This window comes from Atractosteus spatula, chromosome 27 (genome assembly GCF_055471065.1).
Source record: "Atractosteus spatula isolate fAtrSpa1 chromosome 27, fAtrSpa1.hap1, whole genome shotgun sequence".
In the NCBI taxonomy this organism is placed as follows: domain Eukaryota; kingdom Metazoa; phylum Chordata; class Actinopteri; order Semionotiformes; family Lepisosteidae; genus Atractosteus; species Atractosteus spatula.
This window is the reverse complement of record NC_142732.1, coordinates 4,424,243-4,451,310: the sequence shown is the minus strand read 5'-3', so window position 1 is coordinate 4,451,310 and position 27,068 is coordinate 4,424,243. Positions and strand designations below refer to the sequence as shown.

At 44.3% G+C, this 27,068-nt stretch overlaps 1 protein-coding gene across 1 annotated transcript in view; it reads left to right on the top strand.

Annotated features, from left to right (window-relative positions):
- The window catches only part of abr (ABR activator of RhoGEF and GTPase), a 158,165-nt gene that overhangs the window by 28,493 nt on the left and 102,604 nt on the right, over positions 1 to 27,068 (top strand). The window contains exon 2 of the mRNA XM_088907113.1: positions 26,424 to 26,602. Coding sequence (XP_088763239.1) covers positions 26,424 to 26,602 — 179 coding nt within the window. The remainder of the gene's footprint in view (positions 1 to 26,423; positions 26,603 to 27,068) is intronic.

Genomic DNA, 27,068 nt, shown 5'->3' with positions numbered 1-27,068 from the left:
CTCCAAGGACACGGAGAGGGGGATATGATTGCATAAGTGGCTGTTGTAATTGGGTGATTTATTATATTATGGGGGATGATGCGCAGTCTTGGCTTCACTAATTGCCACTGTCTGGGCCTTGCATTCTTTTTGCTGATTACATTCTCCATTATCTAAGTTAGCACAGATACCTCCAGCATTACCATGCTGGCCGCCCTTTGGATTGCACACTTTCTGGAGTAGAAGCGTTTTTATTTCTTTGTGTGTCTTGGCAGCGTCTCCCGCATCTTAGCTGATGATATTTTGATTAAGTGATTGCATAGGAAAACATACAAGCGGATTAATAATCTCACAGGTGCGTGGTCTTAACTTCTGTATACAGTCAGTTCCACTTACAGTAATCACAGGGTCAGGCATCTTCTGACTAAGGTCTTTAACATGGATGCCATAAATAAATCTACAGAAGAACTGAAAAGGGGCAGCATGGTAGCACGGTGGTTAGCTTTGCCGTCTCGCAGCGCTGAAGCTCCGAGTTCAATTCCAGGGGTGCTGTCTGTGTGGAGTTTGCATGTTCTCCCTCTGTTCATGTGGGTTTCCTCCGAGCGCTCTGGTTTCCTCCCGCGGTCCAGGGGCATGCTGGTAGGTTAATGGGCTGCTGGGAAAACCGGCCCTGGTGTGAGTGTCTCTGTTTGCATCTGTCGGCCCTGCAGTGGACTGTTATCCCATCCAGGGTGTCCCCTGCCGTGCTCCTGTTGCTTGCCAGGGCAGGCTCTGGCTCCCCCGCAGCCCTGTGTTGGATAAAGTGGTTAAAAAATGAAAGGATGGATGGAAGAACTGAAGGGTGTTAAAATATCCCTCGTGCTGTACAGCTGTGAGCAGGTGAAAGGAGCCCCAGCTGTCTCACACCTTCGAGGGATCATGTGTGTCTTTTGGCAAAGGGGCGTTAGTCTCGGATCTCATGTGCGTCTGCTTGTGGTGGAGGCAGGGAAACTGTGTGGCCAGAGGGAGGAATAGGGTGCTTTATGGCCCCTGACATAGAGCCCCAAGGGGTTAATCACTAACACGAGCTAGCATGTTCACATCCTGCCAATTGATACGCTGTTTAACTCAGTGTGCCCCACCACAAATCTCGGTGTCGGGATGGTTTTATTACTCATCTACGGTACGTCTGGCCAATAATTCTTCCCAGTGTAATAGAATGATGTCGGCCATGGTCGAGAAGTGGTTTATGGAAGACCTCCAAAATAAACTACAGACGAAGAGTGAAAAGAAATCCCTTAGGACAAAAGCACAGAATGAGGCCGGGACCTGGGAGGCTGAACTGTCTCTCCTGCTGCTCTTGGTGCAGCCCCGGAGCGATGCAACTTCAACTACTGAGAACAGGGAGCACGACTGCTGAATCTCCAGAAGGAGTTTCCTGGGAAACCGCAGAGCGCCTCGTCCGGTTTAAAAAGCTGAAGGGGAAGGTTGCAGGTCAGCACTCTCGCTAATGACCAGCTCGTGGCTGGTATTTTATTCTGGGGTGCTCTCTCTCTAAATGTGAACCTCACCATCAGCAGCCCAATGTTTGTTTTACCAGCTATCAGGTAGAATTGTCAGTGCAAAAATTTACTAGTTGGCTAGCATTAAGCATTTTGATCATCCCAGTGACAGTTTTATGGGGGGTGCTTTAATTAGCATCTGCTGGTTACTCTCTGTAACTTCTTGCTTGATCAGTAGCATGTCATTGTTTGCGTGGGGCAATCCTCAGGCTTGTAGACTAGTTACATGCCCTTCCGACAACCTATTCCTGCAAAGCAGGAAGCTTTTTTTAAGACTATACTGAGGAATTGGGTTGGGAGAATCTGTCAGGGATGTACAGTAAATGTTTCATGAATGGGATTCAGAGCAGCGCGCAAAACAAATTAATTCGGTTCCGTTATTGCCTTATAACCTTAACAGTCAAGTTCATGTATGAAATGGTTAATTCAAAAGGCAAGTGTAGGCCCAAAGCGGAGATCACAATCACAAGCAGTGGGTTTACACAGTAGTCGATACAAACTACCGCACCTCTTTGTGTACTGCTGGTGCCATGTGCGGCTTTTCAACCGCTTACCAACGCCTGCAAGAGGGGCTGTGGAGTGGCATCGTCAGCGCGGCGAGGCTTGGGGAGGCCTAGCTGCTGCGATCGGGAGGTGCCGAATGCGTTGTAGCGTGTCGTCTGCCAGAAAGTGCCGATCAATGAGTCTGTTACAGATTACAACCTGCTTCTGTTACCAAACACATCAATTGTGTCCAGCCACAAATTCCCTGCTGCTGCCTTCTGCAGCGCGGAGCTGCCACAGCCAGAGAGCAATTCATTGAGTGCTGTTCAAGAAAGTGGATTCTCTGGTGCCCATCAGTGGAGTCTGTTTGATTTAACCCCGAAAGGGCATCAGCAGCAGGATGGGCCGCAGTGGGACGGGGCATACTGGAATGGGCAAGCGGTGTTTTCCCATTAATACATGCAAAGGCCTCAGGTCGGAGGTCAGGCTTTAAATTTAAGCACAGAAAGTCTGGGAAGCTCAGAAGCTGTGTTACAGGCTGGCTTTCAATGCAACACCTTTCGGACACATTCCACAGAAACTATCGGAACGAAGAGGGTTAATATTAAATCACCTTTTAAAACTAGAAATTCATGAGATGACCCCTTGGGTATATGTACTTTACACTTTGATATAATAATTAGGAATTATTTCTAAACTTGGGATAGAGTTATCTTCTTCTTTCCTCTGTGTATGACCGCATAGGATCCGGATTGCAGTAGCCGTGGTAGCAATAACTCGGTGCATATCGAGTGATATTTTTTCAATTTCATTACATGACCGTATTGTTTTCAGTGAACTTAAACCAGAGTGCACGAGCAATAAGAGCTGTAACATGCGAGAGGATTTGAACTGTAGTGCTTGATTAGATTAGGCACTTAAAACGACAAGGTGAAAAGGGAAGCACTCCATTGGTGACTCTGAAAAGGCAACTGGGGTAGTTTTGTGGAAGATGAGCTTGAGCGTAGCTGGTTGGAGTTAGGAGTTACTCCTTCTGAGAAGGGTGTAGCAATATATCGAGAATGTTCACGTCTAGATCCCAAGAGACTTTGTAAAAATGTACCTTAATACGATTTCAGACGCTTTAGAACAGATCTTCTGCATGCTTTTTGCCAGGATTTTGAAACAGAGGAGACAAAAGACCTCTTCACTCTACCGGAAGACCTGTCTTGCATTCATCCTTCCATGACATTAGGACCATTCCAGAGAATTCGCTCTTCCTCTTGGAAATGGGTGATGCAGCAGTTTATGGAAATTGCAAGTGACAAACACTGACTGTAATGCATGAGCTGGGACATCGGTTTTCAAGTTATTATATATATATATCATGTTATATATATATATCTAAGCCATTTGAAAAAGCAGTCAGTTATGCAAGCCTGCACTGCTTTTTCCGATTTATTTCCAGGGGAAAAAAAGACGGAAGCTTGTGATCTCATCGGTGGGGCGCTGTGAAGTTCGAACACTTCGGCAGCAAAGAGAAAAGGCACCCATTAAATCTGTGCTGAAGTCAGTCTTCTGGGTGATTTATGCACTCCTGCTTCTGGCACCCCTGCCAAGCCTGTTTCATTAACATTCCACTGCCTCCTCAGCCCTGCCTGTGCTGCGGGAGAACTGCTGAACCTGCTGCAGAGGGGAGACAGACTACCGGGAATCAGGCTGATCCCCCCCTGGAAAAGGGAAGAAAAATCCATATTTATGATCCGCACTATTCGTTTATTTTTGCGTGCGAGGATTAAATCACGTGCCGATATCCTGCTAAGGAATGGCCAGTATCGGGGAATATTCGGCTGGGATTCAGATGGGTTGCATGGAATTTCATCTGTTTGGGTTACAGTTGTGTACCTGGGTCAGATACACTGCTGTTTTCAGATTTGTGAAAAAATAAAGATCATGCCATGCTTAAGATCCTCACCACTTAAATACCATTCCAACTTAAAGACTCCATTTGATCATCTCAGCAGAGCGCTAAGTTTTATTACCTAAAGTTTTGGGCCCTGGTAGGGGTTTTTGAGAACTTTGCAGATTATGAAGAAAAAGGTTTTTGAATTTTTGAATCCATTGCAGTGTTCTTACAGCGCCAATGGAGAGAACAATCTGGGATCCAGGGTTGTGGTGCATTTTCAGTCTTGGAAAAGGAGCATGTTTCAGAGTTGCACACTGGCTTCCTTATAATATAAACCAAGCATATAGCTCAAAAGCGGTCATGGAGGTCCGTAAAACAGGCTTGTGCCTATTTCTCAGTGTCCTTCTATTGTGAGAGCTGTTTTCACACTGGCCTGTCTTAGTCATTAGCCAGAGTCCTAAACTCTTCAGTGCGCGCTAGGGAGCTGTGCGTGGCGATTCAGATAAGACGTCAGCTGCCAGGACATCGTGCAGTCGAGTGACCGTCGTTTCCACAGACGTGGTTGCTAGGGACTCTTGACTCTTGTCTTCTCGGTCTGCTGCCCTGGCCTTGCCCTCAGCCACAGAGGCTGGCATGGCCACATCAGACTATGGCACCCACAATGAAAAAAGCAAAGAGGAAGGCTGGAGGATATTTTTGCCCGAGCACAAACGTGATGTTTATGATCTGGAGCACATTTCTGAATTGTAGCTTTAACTGGAGCCCTGTCCATCCTCCACAGGGGGAGAGAGCCCCAGCTGTCTGGTGCATCCCAGAGTATGCACCCGGGCTTTCCCGAGGGCAGCAGACCACTGGACCAGCTTGACCGTGGCAACGGTTTGTCTGTCCAAAAAAAAAATCTGTTTACACCCTGCACAGGCAGAAGGTGTGGGAATACTGTGCGTACAGACTGCTGGAGTGGAGGAGGGCGGCTTTCTTTACAGGTCAGGTTCAATACAGGATTCCCATAAGGCTTCGTACAGTTATCTAGTTTTAAAATGAGAAGCGCAGTGGTCACGAGCGCTTGCACTCGTGCCAGTGATTCTCAAGCGGGCCAGGAGTTTAATGGTACTGATTTTTTGGTTTGGTCATTAAAACGGGGAACCGGTGTTTGTGGAGGTGCCGAGTTTGCTCACATGATGAGGTAGTGGTCACCCTTCTGTCAGGCAGCTGCACAGTACTTAAATGTTTCTGAAACCCAAAAAAGACTTTCCATTAATTTTCAAAGGTTGCTCTGAGGAACATGTGCTTTCTAAAGAAATATGAAAAAGCCCACAATTTTTTATCCTTAAGGTTTAACTTCTGCATCTATTTCTGTATTTCATTTTATGAAGAGACTTCAGAAATAAAAACGGCATTTTCAAGAAGGACAATACATTCCGTTGCAAACAAATACTGTGGTTGACCACAGCGAACATACACCCAGGAAACAAAATGAAAGGAAGAAACCAAACAAAAGCACAACAACATTTTTTTCAAATGTTGATTACAAATTTTCAGTTACAGTCATTGGTTGTTTTTTTAACTTGGTGGAGCAAAGTTTGAATTGATCTCTAAGATTTAAACCAAGGACTGAAATAAGAAAGCAACTGCTGTAGTGTTTCTTAAGAGCTCATTAGGAGAAGAGAGGTCGAGCAAGTTCAGTTTACTTCCCTGTTGTGTGTAGAGAGAGAATTGCATCTGTGAAATCTCAGAGGATGATCCATCAGACACCTGCAAATGACAGTGGCCGCACAGCAGGCCCTCAGCACTCCTGCACTAGTCATGCAGCTCTAGCAGTTTTCTACCAGCATATTAATCTCCCACACGCAAGAATCAGAGGACTTAACAGGCGCTTCCAAACAGCAAAAAGCCCTCACAGGAACTGCGGAGGAGTGTGAATTAACTGGTCTAACACAGAGCCTTGCTGCTAGTGCATTTCGGCATTGTTTTTTGCCAAAGACGTCCAGCTGGTGTGCCGAAGGAACGCTAGGTTCCTGACTCGCAATAGCAAGAACAACGACAACAACAATAAATGGAACGGCATTCACTCGTGCGGAACGTAACATCATGTAGAACTTGAACAGCTGGCCCGCCGAGTGTGAGCTCGCGGCCCGGCCCGGCCCGGCCCGGCCCAGCTGTGCGATGCTGGATTTCCAAAGTGCTTCGTCGCTGCCGCTCACAGGGCAGAACAGATGACGGGTGGGTGGCTGTCCTGTGATTTCACTGTCTGTGGAGCAGACGGGGCCGCAGGCTTGAGCGTTATTGTCTTCTGAAGCTTCTCTGTGGCTTCTCTTCTTAATGTTACAGATTGTCTGCTGTCGCAATGGGATGCCAGGCACGACAGTGTTCTTGGGAGGAACGGTGATTCATTTTTTTTCTCATGGCTCTGACATGCGTGTGACATGGAATCATACAGTACATCAAAATCACGTTGCAGCACTTTCACTTGTGGAGGTTATTTGGCATATTGTACCACCTAAAGCCCCAGTTTGCTGAATTAAAAATGTGTCACTGAGATTAACATTTTTTTACATTATACCTGAGGAAGGCAGGGAAGACCAGGGAGACCAGTTGTCCTACTTTTCGAGCCACGATTTCCTCCTTTATTTTTCCAAGTTCTGGAGTTGAGTGCTCCTCTGATGTGTGCAGTGCACACGATGTGTGTGTGTGTGTGTGAGTGGGTGTTTTGTACATCAGCAATGGCATGACTCAAAACCATTGCTCTTCTTCCCAGAAGAAGGTGCGAAGTGGCACAGGGATTGTTAGCATCGTCTCGTGTAGGCTGTGCGCTTAAGGGTATTGAACTGAAGATCAGATAAGAGAGGAGGGAATGCCAACGGCTCCTGGGAGAAGGTAATGATTTTGACCTTAATATCGGTGGGCTCGACAGAGCTGTATTTGCGGGGTTTGCGCGCTCATTAGAATGTATAGGACAGCTGCCATGGAAACAAGATGGTGTGTCATGTAGGTTATAAGTGGCAATTCTGAAGGCAGCTTTTATCTCCTCTTGCAGGCATGGGGATCTGCTTCAAAGCAAGTCACCGTGTAAGGTCCTTTGTTTTCTTCGCTCCCTTTCTGTCACACGCCTGTCTTGTCATTTGCCTTCCCCGCGTTTCTTTTTTTTAATTGTGCTGCTTTTAATTGCTTTTTTTAAAAAAAAACAACAAACATTTTGCATTGGAGTTGTTCAGTGATTGAGTGCGTTGTTGTCGGTTGTTATTAGAAAGCTATTATTATTATTAGCTGTTATTATTTTATTATTAGCTATTGATAATGATTATTGGGTATTATACACAAGCCAGTTTGTCTCAGAGTGGACAAGGGCTGGGTGATCGTGGTCTTGCACGATGGCTGCCTGTATTGGTATTTGCTAGCCTTGATCACAGACCTCACCGAGCTACAGGAGAGAGAGAATTCGTGCGTGAGGAAAAGGGTGGGGCGAATACTCTGCAATCATCAAATACCAACTGGTGTTGTGTGTATATATTTTTGTGCTAGTTTGGAAGCAAACTGAAACGTTTCTAGGTCATTGTATTTTGACAAAACTGGACAGGGTATTCTTTCTCAGTGTCGCCTCCCATGCCTGTGGATATGTTTGCGTCCGGATCTGTTCTGTTCAAGTGCTGGGTCTGTAGGCACCCGGGCTTCTCCTGATGCAGCTGCTTCACTGCACACCAGCGCCACACACAGTTAACTCCTTCACTGTTTAAAGTTAACAGTAGAGGGACTGGTGTAACAATGAAGGATCTGCTTGTATTGCAGTGGAGTCATGGAGTTGAACAGACCTGATGATGTACAGAACCAGGCACTGTCAAACTGCCCAGGTGAAGACTGGGGGCATTTAACTGCACCAGGTCCCTTTGGAATTTAAATACAGATCATTCAGAAATGGTTTACTTTAATGCTTTTTGCTCTTATCATTACACACTCTTACCTGCTCTGAAGTGGACAGATTCTTTATCTGCACAACAAAAAAGACTTAAGGATCAAGGGTTGGTTCACGTGAGGGGCTATTTTATGAAGTTCGCAAAAGATGTTCACAAATTTTTGTATGCACGAAGATGATGTTATTAAGGGACAAACTAGCAAACAGACCATATTAAATTCCCAGCAGGAAAAAAAAATGGGCTTTGAGCTGTGCATAGCAGTCCCAGAACGTCCTTGCTTATTTGTAGGAATAGAAGCCAATGTTTCAGAATGTATACAATGTAAAACAGAACCCCTGAGCTCTAAGAAATCAGAGAGAAAGAAAATCTTCATTTCCTCCCTGTCACGAATTGAAAAGTGTTGTTTTATGCATTGAAGATCTTGACGGTGCTGTGAGGTTAGCTAAGGAGCTGTCCAAACTATTCAGGAGCCAGTGAAGCAGTGGAAAAAAATCATGTCTTGACAGGTTTAAGTTCTGGAATTATGCCCCGTATAATCCCTTGTCAAAAAGGTGCAGATGGTTTATACAGACAGCTGTAGGTGAGAGTGATACAGTACAGTTAATTATAATAATTCTTTACACTTTCCTGGACACTCCACTCAAAGCACTTTACAGGTAATGGTGATCCCCTCCACCAACACTGATGTGTAGCCCCACCTGGATGATGCAACGACAGCCATAGTGCACCAGTGCACTCACCACACCCCTCAGTGGGGAGGAGAAGAGTGATGAAGCCAGTTCAGAGATGGGGATTATGAGGAGGCCATGATTGGTAAAGGACAGGGGGAAATTTGGCCAGGACACCGGGGTAACACCCCTAGTCTTTTGAGAAACGCCCTGGGATTTTTAATGACCACAGAGAGTCAGGACCTCGGTTTAATGTCTCATCCGAAGGACAGCACCTTTTTACAGTATAGTGTCCCTGTCACTATACTGGGGCATTAGGACCCACACAGACTGCAGGGTGAGTGCCCCCTGTTGGTTCCACTAGTACCTTTTCCAGCAGCAACCTTAATTTTTCCCAGGAGGTCTCCAATCCAGGTACTGACCAGGCTCACAGCTGCTGAGCTTCAGTGGGTTGTCAGTTATGGTGAAGTATGATGTGCAGGTAGACATTATCGTTGACAATGGAAGAAATATTTCTAATGCTTGGAGCCTGTGCATTTGGGTGAGGGACTCACATGGGTAGAAAAACATTGGCTTCTCCATGGGTTTTGTGCCATTTGAGGAGTGAATTCCTTGGGGGTTGCCATGCGGTACTCAGAATGATGCTTTGAAGTAGGAATCTGTTTATTTTTGTACCTCAGCTGTCTCACCTGAAATCTAGTCTAGTGCATGAAACGTGATCATTTTACAATTGATGGCATATCGTTCTCAATCAAGTTGGGACGTTTCGAGGTGAAGTAAATATTGTTTCACTTTTTCTACGTGCATACAGAAGGTCAATCCCCAAATTTCTATAGTTTGCAAAAAATAGTTTAAAAATCCAATCCCTTACAGTAGTCAGATTAAATATTCTGTTTAAAGACCTGGGTAACTGAGAGCTCAAAAGTGTTTTTGTTCATGCAGCCGCACAGCAGTTTAGAATTGCTGGAGAGATCCAATGTGAAATCTTTGAATGTGACACATAGCCCTTGTCAGATGTTAGAGGTAAATTTAATAGGTATTGGTGACTTGTGACAAGCTATTGAATAAAAAAAATCGAATTTAATGCTCAGGCAGGAAAGTAAATTGGAATTTATCCTTAGCTTTCTTGTCCACTATTTCCATAAGTTTGCAGAGGTGTATTTCTTTTTTATGAGGCCTCGGGTGAATATTGATCTCTGAAGATAAGAATGGATTTCTTTATTCTTTCTTTGAATTACTTGCAGTCTTTCGGTCTGTGGAGCTAACTGGGACAGCTAAGTATGTTCACAGTCTCACGTTGCCGAAGAACGAACTGCTCTGACAAGAAAAACACACCTCTGACGAACTGCCGGCTGATGTGTATTTTAAGGCTTTATGTTTCTAGTAGGATGTGGATTGGAGTTGTTATACAGAATGGTTGAATGCAATTATGCCACCCAAATATTAGAAGGCTGGAAGTGTGAGCTATTTTCCAGCTAATTTGCAGCATTCATACTGATGGGGTATTGATCGTTTCCATTTTCTGCCTTGTACAGTATGTCAGCTTTCGTTTATTCTGAAGCTCAGTATCCTGAAAGTCCCTCATTCCAAGAATTCATTAGGGAGGTTTGGGCAAGTGCGGCTGTGGTCTTTAATACAAGGCTCCCTCTGGGTGCTGACGGCACCTCATTCTCTTTGAAACTGTATCATAGCGAAAGGATTGATCCCGCACTTGTATGCAGATTTTGCCGCTTAATTTTTATTTTCCCTTTGTTCCGTTCTGCGGAACAGCTTATCGAGCCTGTGATCGTACGTGGAAATGTGTGTTCTGTTCCCAAGACCTGCGGGGTTGAAGCACGCCTTTAACACCAGACAGATGGTGCAGTGGCTTCGCCTGTCATCTTTCACTTAGCAACAGGACTGCCTTGGTTTCCCTGCTTCCTGCGCTTCCTCTCATTGCTAATTATATCCCCGCAGAATTCTTGGAAATGAATCCCTATTTGCACCATCCCACACTCTGTGTCCCCAAAAACAACACGGAAGAGAACAGGGATGATTTGGTTGCAGGCCTGCAGCGTACTTCCGACAGTGTTGTTTATACACTGAATGAGCACTGACTGCTGAAGCAGGGTTTTACGATGCCTGTGAAGCCGCTCGTCTTTCAGCGACAGCTGAAGGCCCGAACAGCCATTGTGCTCAAATATTAGATCTCGTCTGTCAGCCTCGTGATTTTGTTTTGCAAAGGCAGGAAAATGGCACTACCCTCAGCGGTACAGCTCTGCGGTGTTGCTGATTCATGGAAAGGAGAGAGTGAGAGAGCTTGAAGGAGTTTAGTACGGATTCTAGGTTTGATAAAAAAAATCAACTCTGTATCTTGAGTTGCATTATGAGAGTGTTGATTTTCACCCTCTCGTGCACTAGGCTTGGCGTGGAAAGTTTCCCTTTGTTTCCAGATGCCAGCTGAACACCTGGAGACTCCTGGCTTAAAATGATTCAACTGAATGTATTTTCTCCGATGATGCTTTGCCCCTGTGAGTGTGTGTTTCAGGGGCTGCCCCTGGGGTACGTCTCAGTCCAACTTACCCCTGTGGGACAGCTCTTGTTCCACCAGCTGAACTCTTATCACCTAACCCCTAACTCTTGGCAACCGCCATTTTCTTCAGGTGGGCAATAACATTTGTGAAAATTTCCTTCCAAGACGAGAGAAGTCAACTACGTGGTGCAAACTGAGCACACCTTTTGGGTCTAGATTTTCGTATGGGCGCGCGAAAATAAATGGTGGATGACTCCGCAACGAGCACGTGTTTGTTGAAACAAGTCTGTTCTCGTCTGTTTGCAAGCTGCCACCACCAGTTTTCTCTTAATTATTTGGCTTTGAAGGGATTTCAGGCGATATTGCCTGCGTCTTGTCAACAAAAGTCACATGACCCGGTTCCTTCTGCAGACGCGTCTCCTAGCAACCGGAATCCCTTACCCCCACAACACGGGGGCACAGAGGGTAGAAACACGGTTTCCTTCGAGACCTCGTGTCCTGACTCATCCCCTGACCTGAACCCAGTGCAGTCGTGGTGGCTTGAGTGACACGCAAGAGACCGCCTCACCACCGCACAGCTGGGAATTTTGCCCTTTTTGTAAGAAACACAGAATTCCTGCAGGCAGCCCACACTCTTGAGACCAGAGCTCAAAAAAAAGTGCCAAAAAATAAACTGGACTTACAGTGATGTATGTTTTCAGAGTGAAGATTCATGTATTTCATTTCCTAATTGATTAGCTCCCAAGAATTGTTCTAGCTATTTTTTATTTTCAGTGCCTACTGTATATTGCCCTTCTTGTTGTGTTATATATTTGCTTCCTCTGAAAAATGTTTTTCCTCAGTCAGCGTTGTTTAGTATGCACAAGAAGACATGGACAGTGGCACAGAGGAGATTAATTCTACAGAAATTTATATCAAGAGCTACAGATAGATTTTTCAAACTGTCATTCTATCCCCAAATGCAGTTAATTATGTCATTGTACTGCATCGGGCCTGCCTAAGATTGTGAAGTCATTTGTTACTTCTCCCAAGTGGTGTATTAGAGCTCCTGTGCATCACCCAGTTAGTGGATGCTGGTGGCACTGGCCCTTCGTAGGATGAACATCAACATCTGTATGTGAAGTATTTTCTTGTCCTTTGTGGTGATGTAATGGTATAGAAATGCAAGGAACTGCTGTTGTTGTTGTTGTTTGCAGAAGGGGATTACAGTGTGTTTAATGGAAAAAAAAAATGAAATGTCATTCAGAGACTCCTGAGACAGCTGATAAACTGTAGGCAGATTGCATAGCGGCGCAAGGAGGGGGAAAAGAATTAGCTCCTGTTGTTTAAGCTCAGCATCAGTAGAGATCAGTTAAGTGGGACTGCTCCTTATCCCATAGGAATTCTGACAGATCCCAGCACAATCCATCAGACAGGCCATACACAGACCCAGGGGCACCAGACAGTGTAGAGCAGTCCTTGTGAACAAGTGTATCGGTTGTGTCAATGCAATGACCATTCAGATGATTTTTATGACCCTTTAGTTCTTTTTTCATGACTAATTAATCTTGCATATTAAAATAAGTATAATGGCTACACTAAAACCATGTGTTTTTAAAAGCTTAGTTCTAGATAGCCGCTGCGGATGCCACTGAATGACGATTGTTGATTTTTACTCTAAACTGGGACTCGTTTTGAATAATACTTATGTTGTTTTATGTATATGTCTGTGTGCTGTTATATGAGGATACTTGTTGGATGTCTTTGCTGTGGCATAAGACAACGACTTTTCTCTGGAATTTCACTTTTGGTGGACTCCAAGTTTGAGTCTTTTCATACATTTACACCGACAGGGTGATGATATTCCTCCCCATCAATGACCTTGGTTAGTGCTAATGCTTAGGCTTGCTTAACTATGTCATGTGATATGGATGTGGCATTTCTGCAGAGTTTGATTTTTGGGGCGGCCTTTGCCCCCAGCTCACTCTACGACATACAGCGTCCTGGCTGCTCCTTGAGGTTAGTCCAGGTGTTGGTGTTGTGGGCTGTTAATGAAGCTGTGCTCTGGTCTGGGTTTGTATGCCGAATTGTGATGTACAGCACGAAGTACAGGATAATGAGCCTCGAGATTTACGAACTGCTGCCATCTTGACTGTATAGGCTTGTGACCTGTGGCTCCTAATTCACTGTCAGTGGCATCAAGGGTCCCTGTTGTGCATCAAATAAGGAACTAATATGTGAAAAGCGTGAGATCACTGCGGTGAGGTGCTTCTGAAAGGCCTAATAAATCTTGTGTTCGGACTAACAAAAAAAGGTTTATTGTCTTACTCCCACGCACATAAAAAGTCATGCTCTATTGTACAAACACTCTTAAAATTCAGCTACAGTAGGGGTTTCACTTCTGTGTATTGGCTGAGCGGTTTTTCTGAGATTCTTCTTGTAATGTCATCTCAAAGCTTCCAAAATGCCAGATTGATAGTGCCTGGTAAAAAAAAAAAAAAGCTTGAAGTTAATTGTAAGCAGGTTATTAATAGCGGGGGTTGGAACGCCTTGGGAATAATAAGAAATATCCGTTTGCTGGTTGGAGCTGCAGCCTGCGATCTTGCATTCTGTCCCTTGGGGGGGGATAAGAAAGGGAAAATCATTGAATAGCGATTCAGGGTGGCTGGTGCATATTGGCCCTTTCTCTGCTGCAAATGAAAAAGGAGAGAACAGACCACTAATGAACTTATGAAGAGCACGTTCAGAAACGGGCTGATCCTACCACAGTGGGACAGGGAGTGCTACAGAAGATCGTGTGTGCCTCCTGCCTTAAGACTTTACAACCCCGCCTCGGTGTGTCTGGGCAGGGGCAGCACTGACCCGCTGTGACACCATACCTGTACACCTGAAACCTGTTTCCTCTGTAACAACTGCCGCTCGGTTTTACTGGTGATCTGTCTACGTCTTTATAGAAGTATTTATAGAAGTGCAATACGTGGAAGTGGAATGGGCAATTTACTTATTTATTATTCACAACTGTGCAATAGTTGCAGTAGTTACCTAGGGAGTGTGCAATATCTATAATGTGTGTTATATCTTCCTTGTGTTCTGTACATTCGTACTTTTTTTGTGTGTGCTTTTTCTGTTTTGTTTGTAATTCTTTATTCCATTTAAAAATGATATTGTTTTACTGTATTACTACATTTATACTGTACTGTGTTGATGGTGCCTGACTGCTGGAGCGCTTGAATTTTCCCTCTTGGGATTAATGAAGTACCTACCTACTTTCACAGTCACTCAATGATTACATTTCACACAGAACAGGTGCCTTACATTTCCATAAGGTGCCGTGTTAATTTCAATGTGCAGTGTACAGTATTCCACAATCTCTCCTTAAATATGAAATAGAATTTTATATTTATCTGTAGTGCACGAATGAAAACCATGATCTAGTGCAGCACTTTGAGGAGGTCCTCGATAGAAGAGGTTGTAAATAAAACACTGTTTTGTGTGTCACGTTTCCCCTCCTCACTGTGTGCATAATGCATCAATCTGGGAAAGTGCACCAGGCCATTAAAAGCTGTCTTGCCCTTGGTAAATGAATTCAGAAACTTTCTAGACCATTTCCTTGCAATGCTATTACAGGAGACTGATACATTAATATACAGACAGCATTGACTTCTCCTGGTGATTTAGCTTTGTTTTCCAGCGTGCCCTTTCCGTCTTTAATGCCGAGCTGGTTTCAAGAATAACGTTAAGTGGAGAAATACCGGCCCTCATTTGCAGCCCTGGCAAATTGAGGGATTTTAAGCTTCTTTGCGTAACTTGCATCACCCTCTGTATGCTATAAGGTGCTTTCTGGAGGAAGAAGACTGTAGGTTTTATAAAGGAACTAAACAACCTGTGACTCTGAGCTTGACGTATGCTCGGCAGTGTCTACAACTCTTTTGAACAACTTTTAAAGAAACCACAAGAGAGGAACGCTTGTGAAGTGTAGCATCCTGTCTAAATTCCACTCTGGCCTCTCTCAAATCCCCCTTTATACAGCTGGTGAAGCAGTTTCTCATTTTTCTACCTGATATGCTGGTGGGGGCTGAACTTCAGTTGTAGATGAAGTGGGTCCTATATAAACGCAAATATATATTATTAAAAGTTTGCCATAGTTTTGTCAGCTCTCTTTGTTTAAAGAGAAACATTATTTTGTTAGTACTGTATTAAAGTATGAAAAGCTGTGCACATACCCGACCTGGAAGGTCAAGTGCTTTGGAAGTTTTAAGATTTTCTCTGCTGTTCGCCTTCCAGTCACACATGTACCACTGTGAAACAAGTCGTTTCATTCCACGCGGAAATAGAACTCACTGTTTTGGCTCTTGGGCCTGCTTCAGGTGTCGACAGAAGAAGTGTTCTTCATTCTTTGCCATGCCTGCGTGAAATTAGCTTGTACTAGCTCTTTTGCAGCCTGCATGCTGATGCAGCTCCCTGCTCACACCTCTTCTGTACCAGTTACTCTCCTTTTGAACTCGAACTTGTTTGCTCGTGGTCTTCTTTACCACTACAAAATCCTTTCCTTCAAAGGCAGGAGAGATCATGATCGTAAAATCAGCACAGCATTTCAAATTAAATCCATTTCACCCGGTCTGGCCCACACCGAATTAATGCGCTCAGATCTCAAGGCTCAAGGCTCAAGGCAGGTACTCCCTAGTTAGCCAGCTGGATATTAATGCTAAAAGGAATGATCTTTAAAAATTCAGCCTAAAGTCTTTCCCACAGGCCAGTTTCATGCAGAAATCCTACAACTATGACTAAGGGTTTTGACTTTCATTCTGGTGGCATTTTAGTGTTACGATCTGAATTTAAAAAATTAAAAGCAGACCATAGTCAGACGTGATTTACATGACAGAAAGTGATACATAACCTCTGACTGTGATAATCAGGCAATTATAACCCAGACAATGAAATCATTGAAGCAACCAAGATTATTCTATAAAAGCATCAGACACTTGCATTACCCATTTAACTATGTATATGTTAATGTATGATTAATATATTCACTTAAAATGTTAATCGTAGGTGTCCTGCAATTGAAAACAAGAACAGTAATGGGCAGGCTGTGAATGTAGGTGTCAGCTGGAGATCAATCCACAGTGAAGTACAGAGTTAAATTTCCATCTCCACCTGAAATGGTTTTGGTTTTTTTTGCTCCTGTTCCTGTTCCTCCCGGCGCTGCCGGGGATCAGAACAGCAGTCCTCCACGGTCCAGCTCTCTGTTGCCGTTGATCTCTGTCGGAAGACTTCCCAGCAGAGTGCGTTCATTTCTTTAAGTATTTTGTACGCGTGCATTCACAGAATGGGCTCCGATGCCCCATCTTCTGGGCTTTGGAAAGTTTGCTTTCGGGACTCTGGGGGTGTGAGGGCTTCTGCTGATTCCCCTTACTGCTTTCATAAGAGCTGATTAATTAACCCAAATTACATGAGCAAAATGTTTCTCGATCTAATGGTGCTGTAAACGTCTCCCAGGGGCAGGGAAAGTCGAACAGCCTTGAAGCCAAATTGAAATTCATGAGGTTGTTCTGGGGGTGATTTGAGGAGGCAAGTGACACTCTAAAAAATATTCGTTAGCCTGGATTGGAAGAAAATGTAAAGTCAGATAACATGAACTCACTATTCATTTTGTTTACGGGGTACTTGACGTTTGGCAAACACTTTTATTACCAATTTCTCATTTGTGATTTATAAATTTTTCAATAACTTCAGAAAGGACTAACAGTGTTCTTCTGTTTACTGCTTGTGATGATCCTAAATCTGATGTGCCAGAGGCAGTATATGTGTATTTGTACTGGAGTGCAGTTCAGTATTGCTTGCCAAGATCCTGAATTGGAAAGCAGTGATCAGAAAATAGATGAGGGGGTGCCAGGAATGGATGGATATACAGCAATGCGATATTTATCTTTGTCAAGTTGTTTAATTTGATTGCCATCAGAATGCAATTATACTTAACGATTTTAATAGCTTATAAAGGAACATGCTCATTGCCCTGTATAAAGGATCCATAACTCTTTCACATAGATTCCCTAACCTGTCTGTGAAGAAGTAATGATTACAATCTGAATTGGTGTCTGTAAACACTGAATGATCACACTGTAATTCTCTCCACACTGGTCCCAGAGGAAACAGGTTATTTACAGTAACATTCGAAAAAGCAGAACCTCATGATCTATGTTCTGTTTCTACAATTTTCTCCTCATCTGCATTCCCAGGATCCATTTTCATTTGATGTTTGAGAACAGAACCACAGAGAAAAGCAGTTTTCAAACAGGCACTGTCTCGGGACTGAGTGAATCTCGGTGAATCTCTGACGCATACAGCAGTGACTTCCTGCTCCAGACTGACAAGTGAAAGATTAAACTGTTAAAAAAGAACCAGGCTGCAGGTTAGAGTCTGTCAGAGGACCTAAGGAAGCACAAGATCTTCTAGGCTACCTTGCCATTCAGTTAATGTAACACCAGATGAATTGTCTTAATAGAACACAAAAAGATGGTATGTTAAAGCATAAACATTTTCAACATGTGTAAGAATAGATCTTCCCAACAAGGGTTTGGGTGATTAATGTATTCATTTTTTCAAGCTGAGTACTTAATTGCTAATTTATGTGGGGATGAATTCAGCTGGAATTGAATGATTATGTGAAACATGGATTTGACATGGAATCTCATTTGCTTTGTGTGACTGCTTCCTCTGTAAGCGTGAGAGGGCAACAGCTTCTTGTCTTCTTTACAGCGTCATTTGAGCTTCTGCTACCGAGCTGGTCGGCACAGGAAAGACCTGTCATTTCCTGCTCACTTCCAGCACGTGGGGGCATGTGGACGGGTCAAACTGCTCGGGGACCGATCTGTATGATCCGGCGGAATCCTTTTCGGATATTTCCCAAAAGGGTCTTGTCATCTGGCGCAGTGGTTAGCATTTCTGACTCGCAGTGCTGGGGTCCCAGGGTTCGATTCCAGACATGGGGTGCTGTCTGTGTGGAGTTTGCATGTTCTCCTCATGTTTGTGTGGGTTTCGCCCCGGTGCTTTGATTTCCTCCCGCAGTCCAAAAACATAATTGGTGGATTGGCAGAAAAGGTGTTTTTGCTTGGAACGTGATTTGAGCCCGGCAGTCGGACTATCTCCAGTCCTCAGGATTCCCCGAGCAGCACTGTGCTGTTGGCTGAGCGCTGCAGAGGGTCAAGCCAGGGGCATCCTGGGGTTGTCACTCAAGAGCGAGTCCCATAGGGTGTGGGTGAGCTCGGCAGTGTCACGAAGGAGAGGCGTCGCCAGCTCCCCCCTGTGGAGGTTTTGCCTTTTATCGTGTTTAAAAAGCAATAGGCCCTAATGCTTACATTTCCTTTACCTACAGAAATGTACTGTTACAGTAAAGTAATCCGAGTGTCAGGTAGGCTAAGCATTGTTTTAGAGGGAGGTGAAGTCCAAAAGCACAAGAGATCTGGCTGGTAGTTCTTTAGATGTGCTTACCTTGTCAGTGCAAACTCTGCATACCCCAACCTGCATAATTCACAGCCAGAATCCAGTGTGCCTTAAAGCTTGCCTTGGTTTTTATTGGTACTGTGAGTGCTCAGTAGCAGAATTGCAGTGCAAGTATTTTTGTCTAGAATCTTGAATTAAATCAATGCATACCATTATTAAATGCATATTAAACACTATGAAGCCAGCTTAGGAGAGCGATCTATAAGAGTGAAGAACAGTTTAACAAACTATTACACTAGATAAATTAGGGCCTAATATTGATTAAGGTGCATTGCACCAAAATTTATTACTGCAACATTAATAATACTAGACAGGCTAGAAAGACAGACAGTCTTTAAAATAGTGTTTATTTTAGAAAATATTTGTATAATTTCCACTTGTACCTGCTTTGGAGGTGTTTTTTTTCTAACCAGGTTGACCAAAACATACAATTTGTGAGATCAGATTTTTTTGAATGGAGATCAGTTTAGATTTGTGTGCCCAAGCCTATCAACGGGGAGTTTCAACAAAACTGGACCGCTAGAACCTTGAATTTCAGCTGTCATTCATTGCAACAGCAGGCCAGCTGAACTAACCCAGGTGGTGTCCCCGCACAAGGGAAATTACTTTCTATTGGTAAACATTGCCCCTGGGTGTCACTGAATTTGACTAAAACTATCTTTTCCTGGTTTGTGATTCAGACCATTCCTGTAGTGAGGTTAGAGGCTCTGCCTGTGTGCTTGTTGGGGATGTTTTTACTGTACAGCACCGGGAACATGTTTTAAACTTTAGCTTGCTCCTTGTTGTGAAATTTACTAGTTTTTGAGCACATGGCTTTCTTTTTTGAAGCTGCCTGCATCATCCGTTCTCTGTTGTCATCTAATGGTAAGACTGAAAAGTATTTTTTTTTCCCTGTTGTTTTTTTAAGGTTGTTTCTGGCCTCTTTCTAAGTCTTTCTTTTCTTCCAGTCACTCTTGGTTACTGCCAGCATTTTGATTTGGACTTCTCCACGGCCAGTGTTTTAATACTCTCTAGGATCAAAACAATTAACACATTGTACAAATAATTAGCTTTGTGTGGCAGCAATATACAGTACGAATTTGGACCTAACGTACATGGCAGTCAGGAAGCACTTTCCTCAGGTATGCGGGTCCCCTGGACTGGGATAACCTGAACTGCAACATTCCAGTCCGGGGTTCACCTGGAGAAATGGCGGATTTGGGAATCAGCACGACTGTGTGTGCTGGCCTAGACTTGAATTTGTATTTGCTCTTGATACTCCAGATTTTCAGAGCCTAATTTCATGTAGGGTGCAGAAGCAGAAATGTGAAAATTAGATGAAACATGATTTTATTTCATTGTCAGAGCAAATGCTGGCCTTTGTATTTTAAAGTTTCCTTCTGATGACATGGATACACATGGTTTAGTTTTTGTGAAACACTTGCAAGGAAAAAAAATCCAAGAATCCAGGGTGCAAGGACTTTTTTTTTAACTTTCTTTTGACTAAGCATTAGGAAAATCAGGTGGTACTCCTTATATTTCTCTGGTTTGTTTCCGTCGCTGTTTTTTTCCCCAAGCACCTCTCGTTAGAAGCACTGGGTTTGACTTTGCTCTCTTAGCGTGCCCTGTGTATTTGCTACACATTACATCAGTTTGGTAATGATGATGAATAGTACATTTTCCTTTCTATACTGTACCTGTACAGTATTTTGCGGTTTTCAGGAGAATGTATTAGCTTGCCTGGCCAAATGCTTTTATTAAGGGTGCTCTTCCTTTATGCTGAGTTTATTTGTGCATGGCAGGACATATAGAATTAGACCAGACTACTGCTGAAGTAGTACATCATCCCTTTGTGGTTGGATGGCAGTTATAGTGATATCTGTCTTCTTACTTTTGGCATATTAGGCTTGTACTTACATGTAAGTTACTTCAGCCCATCAATAAGTTGACTTTTACACCAACTTTGTAGGCTTCAGTTTCTGAAATCCTTTTCTCCATAGACACTGTGCCCGAGGCAGCTGCTGTTATTGCTGAGCTGTAATGTTTTGCATAAAACGTTGCATATGGATGAGTTAGTAGATGTTGCATGTTACAGGAACAAGTTCCGTTTCATTTTCTTCCATGTTTCCTGGAACAAATTCCACAACAAATTCCTCAACAAATTGAATTACTTAAGTACTGTGACCTGGAGACCCATGTATTCAGTAGGACACTTTCTGGAGCTGGTTTTAGGGAAGTTACACAGGTTCTGAACCAGTAACCTTTAGATCTAAAAACCATGTTTTGCCCAGATTTCGTATTGATGTGCTATATACATTATATATAATTCTGGTATGTTATTTGTGAAGATTTCACTGTGACACTTTTGCTTGCTGCACACTAGAAAGAAAGGTCTGTGTTATTCTTCACAGACAAGTAAGAAAGCAAATGGAATGTACGTAATACTAATATGAATTCAGACTCGAGCGGCATGTTTCTGAACTGTTGTGTCTTTTTTCACTTTTATGATTTGGGATTTGCATGTTCTCCATACAAAATGTTTTTCCCTATTTTTCAGTGTGCGTACTTGACCTTTCTTGAGTTCCTTGCACACGGATGCAGCTCCTTATTCAGACTTCTCATATTGGCTTGATTCATCTTCAGGCTTGCAGGTGCCAGTTTGGGCATCCTGACAGGAGCAGGACAGTGGTTTTGTTCCCAGCCCCAGGGGGACAGTTCCCTGTCTTAGCTGTCCAGGAGGTTTCCCTAAAGGCGAGATAAGGGCTCACCCTTTTTCGTGGGGAGAGCAGTGTCTGGGTGCCTGGCCAGGGGGCGCTGTGCTGCCAGCTCGATGGGGGGGAGATTATACAGCAGGCTCGGGAACACGCAGTAAGGGTAAGGGGGTAAGCGAACAGCGCCATCCAGCAGAGTATTCTGATCGCTCATTACAGCAGGGTGAGAATTGGGTCCTGCTCTAACCTGCCTGTGCCGCTGAGAGGCTATGGCTTCTTCCTGACAGATCCCACAGCTCTCCTTGCTCGATTAAGCCCTAATTAAGAAACTGGAGCGACATAACTTATCAAAATGTGTCGGAGAGGTTCAGACGCGGCGGCCATCCATCTTGCGGGCAGGTGAGATAAGAAGGTGTAGGTGCAGAGTTCGCTCTCTGAAGCTGCGGCGAGGTCTTTTGGTGAGGATGACCGTGGGAGAAAGGTGTTGAGCTTGGTGTGCATGGGCTTCTCCTACATGTGGGTGCTATTAATGGCCACTTTCAGTGTGCTTCAGGCACATAGTGAAAGAAACCACAATGACTTGAATTTACTTTGCTTGAGAGATTGTGAATTTATGTCTGTCTGGTTACATACTGTAGGTACATTCGAAATCTGTTGATGGCCTGTTATAATCTCTTCCCTTAAGTGTATTGTTCTGTGGTTTCACATTGTCTCTCTTTGTTTCTTATTTCAGGAGGCTTTGTCTTTCCTGGACTCATTCTCATTATATTTTGAGGTTCTTTTGTTCGGAATTAATATAAGCCATTCTTCAGTTCAGTTTTTGTATTATTTGTGTGTTACAATGTTTACATTTAGGCAGCAGTTATACGTTATTTAATATTACCGCATGTGTCAGGATAGCAGTTTTAAAGTTGTGCCCTTTATTGTGCGGTTCACAAAAGGAAGGAAGTTACCAGCAGTCCTGTTTTGTGTATTTGCGTATTTTGTGTTGTACAAACCAGTTCGCCTCAGGATCACTGTACTGGGGAGTGCTTCATTTTCAGCGACCTCATTTCTTATAAAGAAGTGCTGTGAATTCGATAGGCGGATTTCCGAAAACGCCACTGCTGCCTCCGAGAACGCGAAAGGCAGTCAGCCTGTGGCCTCAGGACAGGAAGCTTGTGTGTGGGGGCGAAACACAGGGGTCCTCTCGCTCCCCGTGTAGACTTGGTGGTGGTGGTGGAGCGGGCAGTGGATGTTCATGGGACTGGAGCCCATGGACACGCTGCTCAGTCTGCAGGGGCCTGGCTAAAAAACAGTCAAGGGGTGAACAGCCAAGAACATGCCTCAGCCAGCCTACTTGATTCTAATGTATGCTTAACTGTATTGAAAGAGGATAGAGTAATTACATAGGTGTGTGGAGCAACAGAGCTGTCCCATTAAGCTGAGATTTTTTTCGTGTCACTTTATGTGTTTAGAATGCAGTCTGGTGTACCTTTCAAAGATCGCCGCCGCCACCATCTTGCTGAACCGTTCAAATTCACGTTTATTCTTCTGGCTGGTTTTATGTTCATTGGTGACGTGGGAGGCCAGACATAGGCCGACAGTGTGCTCGCATGCCTCTGGTTTGTGGGTGCGGTGTATTACGTCTCTGATGCACGGTGAGTTGTTCTTGAGCGTGCAGGTCTGCGAGGTTACATTAAGCATTTGTTAGCTATGCATGCAGCCCTGCGATTAATAGTATTGTTTCGAGCTGCATATATTCTCAAGGCTGTATAGTTGCAACCTACCGGCACCAGTGCGATTGGCAGTGCTAGACAGAGGGGGGTAGTATCTGTGTCTGTTCTTGCCAGCACAGGGTGATCTGCTCAGATGAGGAGTGGAGCAGCAGCATTTTGTCTGTTTGTAGAAAAGGTACATTCTCCATCACTCTTGCTTGTATTTAAACTCTGTCTTGTGTGGGGACGGATCCTTGTCTTCTTTCAGCAAGCTTCCCTTTGGAGGACTGACTGTGTTATGAGAATAGCTGTACATTTCCCAGGGGATTTTAGTCATTTCCCAAGTGGCAGTAGGGTTTATTAGTTTTTTAGTGTATAAGAGTAGCATTTTGTGTGTCGTATCCTTTACGTAGTCTCAGTGAATATTGTTGAATTGTTTATTTCTCATGACCACACTCGGTATTCCCTAAGCTCTAGGGTAGTTTTATTATTTCATCGTACCCATGCAGGGTGTTTTTTCAAAGCACATTGCCATTGTAATTTAAAAGTTTCCATTTTTTAGAACTCCTATACAAATGGAGGTATGAATGGAGAGTGTGCCTTTGCGGCATTAAAGGTGGGAAATGGATCAATGAAACCAGCTGCAGCAAAGCCTTCAAACTGCCTGTGTGCCTCGCCGGCGTTGCACATACAAGTATAGAAATCAGTAGGTTCTCTGCCTGAGTATCCCAGCAGAGAATGAGTGGCGCTGGATTGAATGAGGAGCTGCAGCAGCAGCAGCAACACTGCAGAAGACACTGCAAAGTCGTGGTTAATTCCACACTGAGAAATACAGTAAAGACTAAAGAAAAACACACTTGAAAAAAGCACCAAAGTAAAACATTTTACTTTATAAGAAGAGTTAACCTCCGCTTGTTCCATAAGTGTAGTGTTAAAAAACAACATCTAAACAAAATATATTTTTCAAAACAAGGAAAATACTTAAATTTATAGTGAGTACATGCATACTCATCATTGCCCATAAGTGCAGTGTAGCCATGCCTTATCTACAGTGTGCTCTTGCTGCTGTTTTGTCCTCTTGGAACAAGTAAAGGTTTATTCCCTGCTGAAAAGAGAAGAAAGGAAACAACATTTCAGCTGTGGAGCCTTCTTCAGGTGTGAAGAATCCACAGCTGAAATGTTGTGTTTCTTTTCTTCTCTTTTCAGCAGGCAATAAACCTTTACTTGTTTCTGTGCAGCCTATGCATGCTGACACAGCTCCCTACTTGAACTGTTTTGTCCCTTTGTCATGTTTGTGGTTTTGGTTTTATTTTAACTACCGGAACCCTTCCATTCTTGGCTTCGTTATTTTCTGACTCAGTTTAGCTTGTGATTATTTCAGAGTGAGATGTGTTATCTAGGCAGTGTGGAACTCTGAATACAGTCTCGTCGTCCTTAAGAGTGCCTGGGCCTTCCAGTTCGAGAGAGAGACAGACCAGCAGCAGAGAATCTGGTCTGCTTGTTCATCTTGAGGCCCTGGAAAAGATGGTGATCACCTGTTGGGCTTTATTTTCTGTTGTTTAACTCTGTTTCACAACACTTGAACTTTCCTGACTTTTTACTCTAATCCCTTCATCCATTCATCCAGGCTGTATATCAGAAATGTTCCTGTGTTGCTTTGTAGTTTTTCTTCATCCAAGTCATACACTTGATCTCAAAATAAAAGCTTAGAGCTGTAGATAGCATTTAAAACTTTGCATTTGCTGCCTAATACTGTCTGTTGGCACATATATTAATACTATAAAGTTAATACTTTAATTAGAAAAACATGTAGTTCTTATGATGCCTATGCTTCTCTTCTGCTTCTCTGAAACTGAAGATAATTTGTTTTCTAAAGGCGTAGCCCAGTTAAGTCCAGAGATATTGGGCAGAGCTTAAATGTGATGGATTAAATGTTGAAGCACTGGTTTGTCAGAGGGTGTAAAAAAGGCAGGGTGCATGGCAGAACCTTCTTTCTCCAGCACAGACAGAGATCACGGCGTGCGAGTCTCATAAAAAAGACAAGTCGCAGCAGGAGTGAAAATCCGTGCACTGAGCATACAATATATCCGTTTTCATTAATGGTTGTCATCTGGGAAGACTGACAGCTTTGCTACCTGCCTGACCTGCATACTCTGTGCACAGCAGCATGGGTAACGACACTTTATCTGCTAAGTGACGGCAGCCTGTGGTGAAGAACGGTAATATTCTCCCTCTGTAGTATCCCTTAATAAGCTCCCTGATCTCCCCTGTGACAGCAGAGTGGCAGGCAATAACATTCAGCGCACGGTAGCTGTACTGTACCTCTTCTCTTGACTTTTATCATGGATATTAAATGACTGGTATTTTTCCCGAATTCTGCTCAAAGAGAGAGACGGTATATTTGAAGGTCATTCTAGATCAACCGATTCAAGGCTTGTTTTGTAGGGCAAATACTTGAAAGCTGGAAGATGGCAGTGCTTTATGTTGCTTTGACAAGAGAGACCTTGAAATCTGTGGTTCAAAGTGCACGTTGCTTTGCAGTAACATGTTGTTTCCCCTCTGTCTTTGCGATAAATTTACTTACTGAACAGATCTGCAAAGAAAGTGCTGGAGTTCTCAGGAAGACTTTTTTTTCTACTCCTGTTATAAACAGGATACAAAACACAATACATTGCAAGTAGCCTGAACCGCAGTTTTAGAGGGTGTTGCCAAACTATAACTTTCTGAAAACTGCCCTTACGTGTACAGTAGTTCCCACATGTTTGCTAGAAGTGTGTAAGTACCTGTAATTCTTCTTTTCATTTGCATCTTTGAAAACCTGTACTGTACATCCACCATGTCATTGAATCTCCTCCAGGAACAAGCAGCGCAGAGATTAAATAAATTACAATATAAGACCGAGGGTTCTGCCTCTGCATTTGCATTTTTAACAGTATTGTTAAAATCGCATATGAAAAGTTTAAGGTCTTTGTTTTCTGTGGATTTGACTAGGCTTGCCCAGCCCTGCTGAAACCCATCCTTGTATGACACACAGTGCGGTGTTTATGATCAGCGAAAGCACACAGACTGGCTTGTTCGGGGTGACAGCTGGGTGCTCCCCTTACCCACTGCACTGTGTGCAGGTGGCACTCCGGTAGGCCCGGCTCTCTCCTGCCAGCTGTGTTCCAGTGATGCTCCATCATCCTCACTCCCTGCAACACAGCTGTCGCAGGTGCTCTGCCCTCCCAGTGAGCCCTCAACGCGCTGCGGGACCCTTTGGGAGTTGTTCCTCTGCTCTAGAGATCTGCTTAGCTAGCCCCGTGGGAGCACTGACTCCCTGTAAGTACACACTCTCCAAATGCCAAATACGTTGATGCAATGAATGTGACCTAATGAAGTCAGCCCCCCAGCTGATCATGTCTCACACTAGTCAGGAGTCCCTCTGTGTTTCACAACCTCCTCCCAAGATGAGAATCCGCCCCGCAGGCAGTGTGCTAGTCCTGCTCCAGAGCCCATGGCGGGAGAGCGCAGGCCGTGTTTCTCCCCCTTGCAGTGCCTGGTCAGGGACACTCAGGCCTCTTTCCTGCTCCTCTTCGCAGACTTCAACTACAACACGGACGGCTACGATGGGGACGGCACAGATGAGCACAAGTCCCAGGACGGCTCGGAGACCATGCCGTACATCGACGAGTCGCCCACCATGTCGCCCCAGCTGAGCGCCCGCGGACAGGACAGCGAGGCCGTGTCCCCGACGCCGCAGGCCCTCCTCATTCCCGGGGTGAGTCCCCCTGCCCTTGGCTCTGTCCTGCCTCTGGTGGCCCAGTCCGTAGTGCTAGCCTGGGGTGGGCATGTTCTCCAGGAACGAGCGTTTCAGTTCCTGCGCGTGGATATTGAAAGGCTTCAACCTGTCTTGTCTGTTTTCTCCAGCCTAGCTCTGCCTCTAAATATATCTGCAGAAATCCCCATGCCTCGGGATATGTTTGGCTGATGGGGCGGCTTTATGATTCAGGGGAGAATATGTTGCAGAACAGTGTAGCAAGACGTCCACAGCAGACAACTCCCTGTTTTTAAAACGGGCTCTGGAGGATAGAAACTCTCTGCGTTTTCTGTCCAGAGCTTTGCGTTACCATCCTTCTGCAGTGCCTTGGAGTGCTCACGAAAGGCTGTGTGCAGAAAAGAAGCTCCCTGTACAGGCTTGTGCCGGAAGACGCAGGCAGGGGCACCAGGAGCGGCGACAGTTTAAT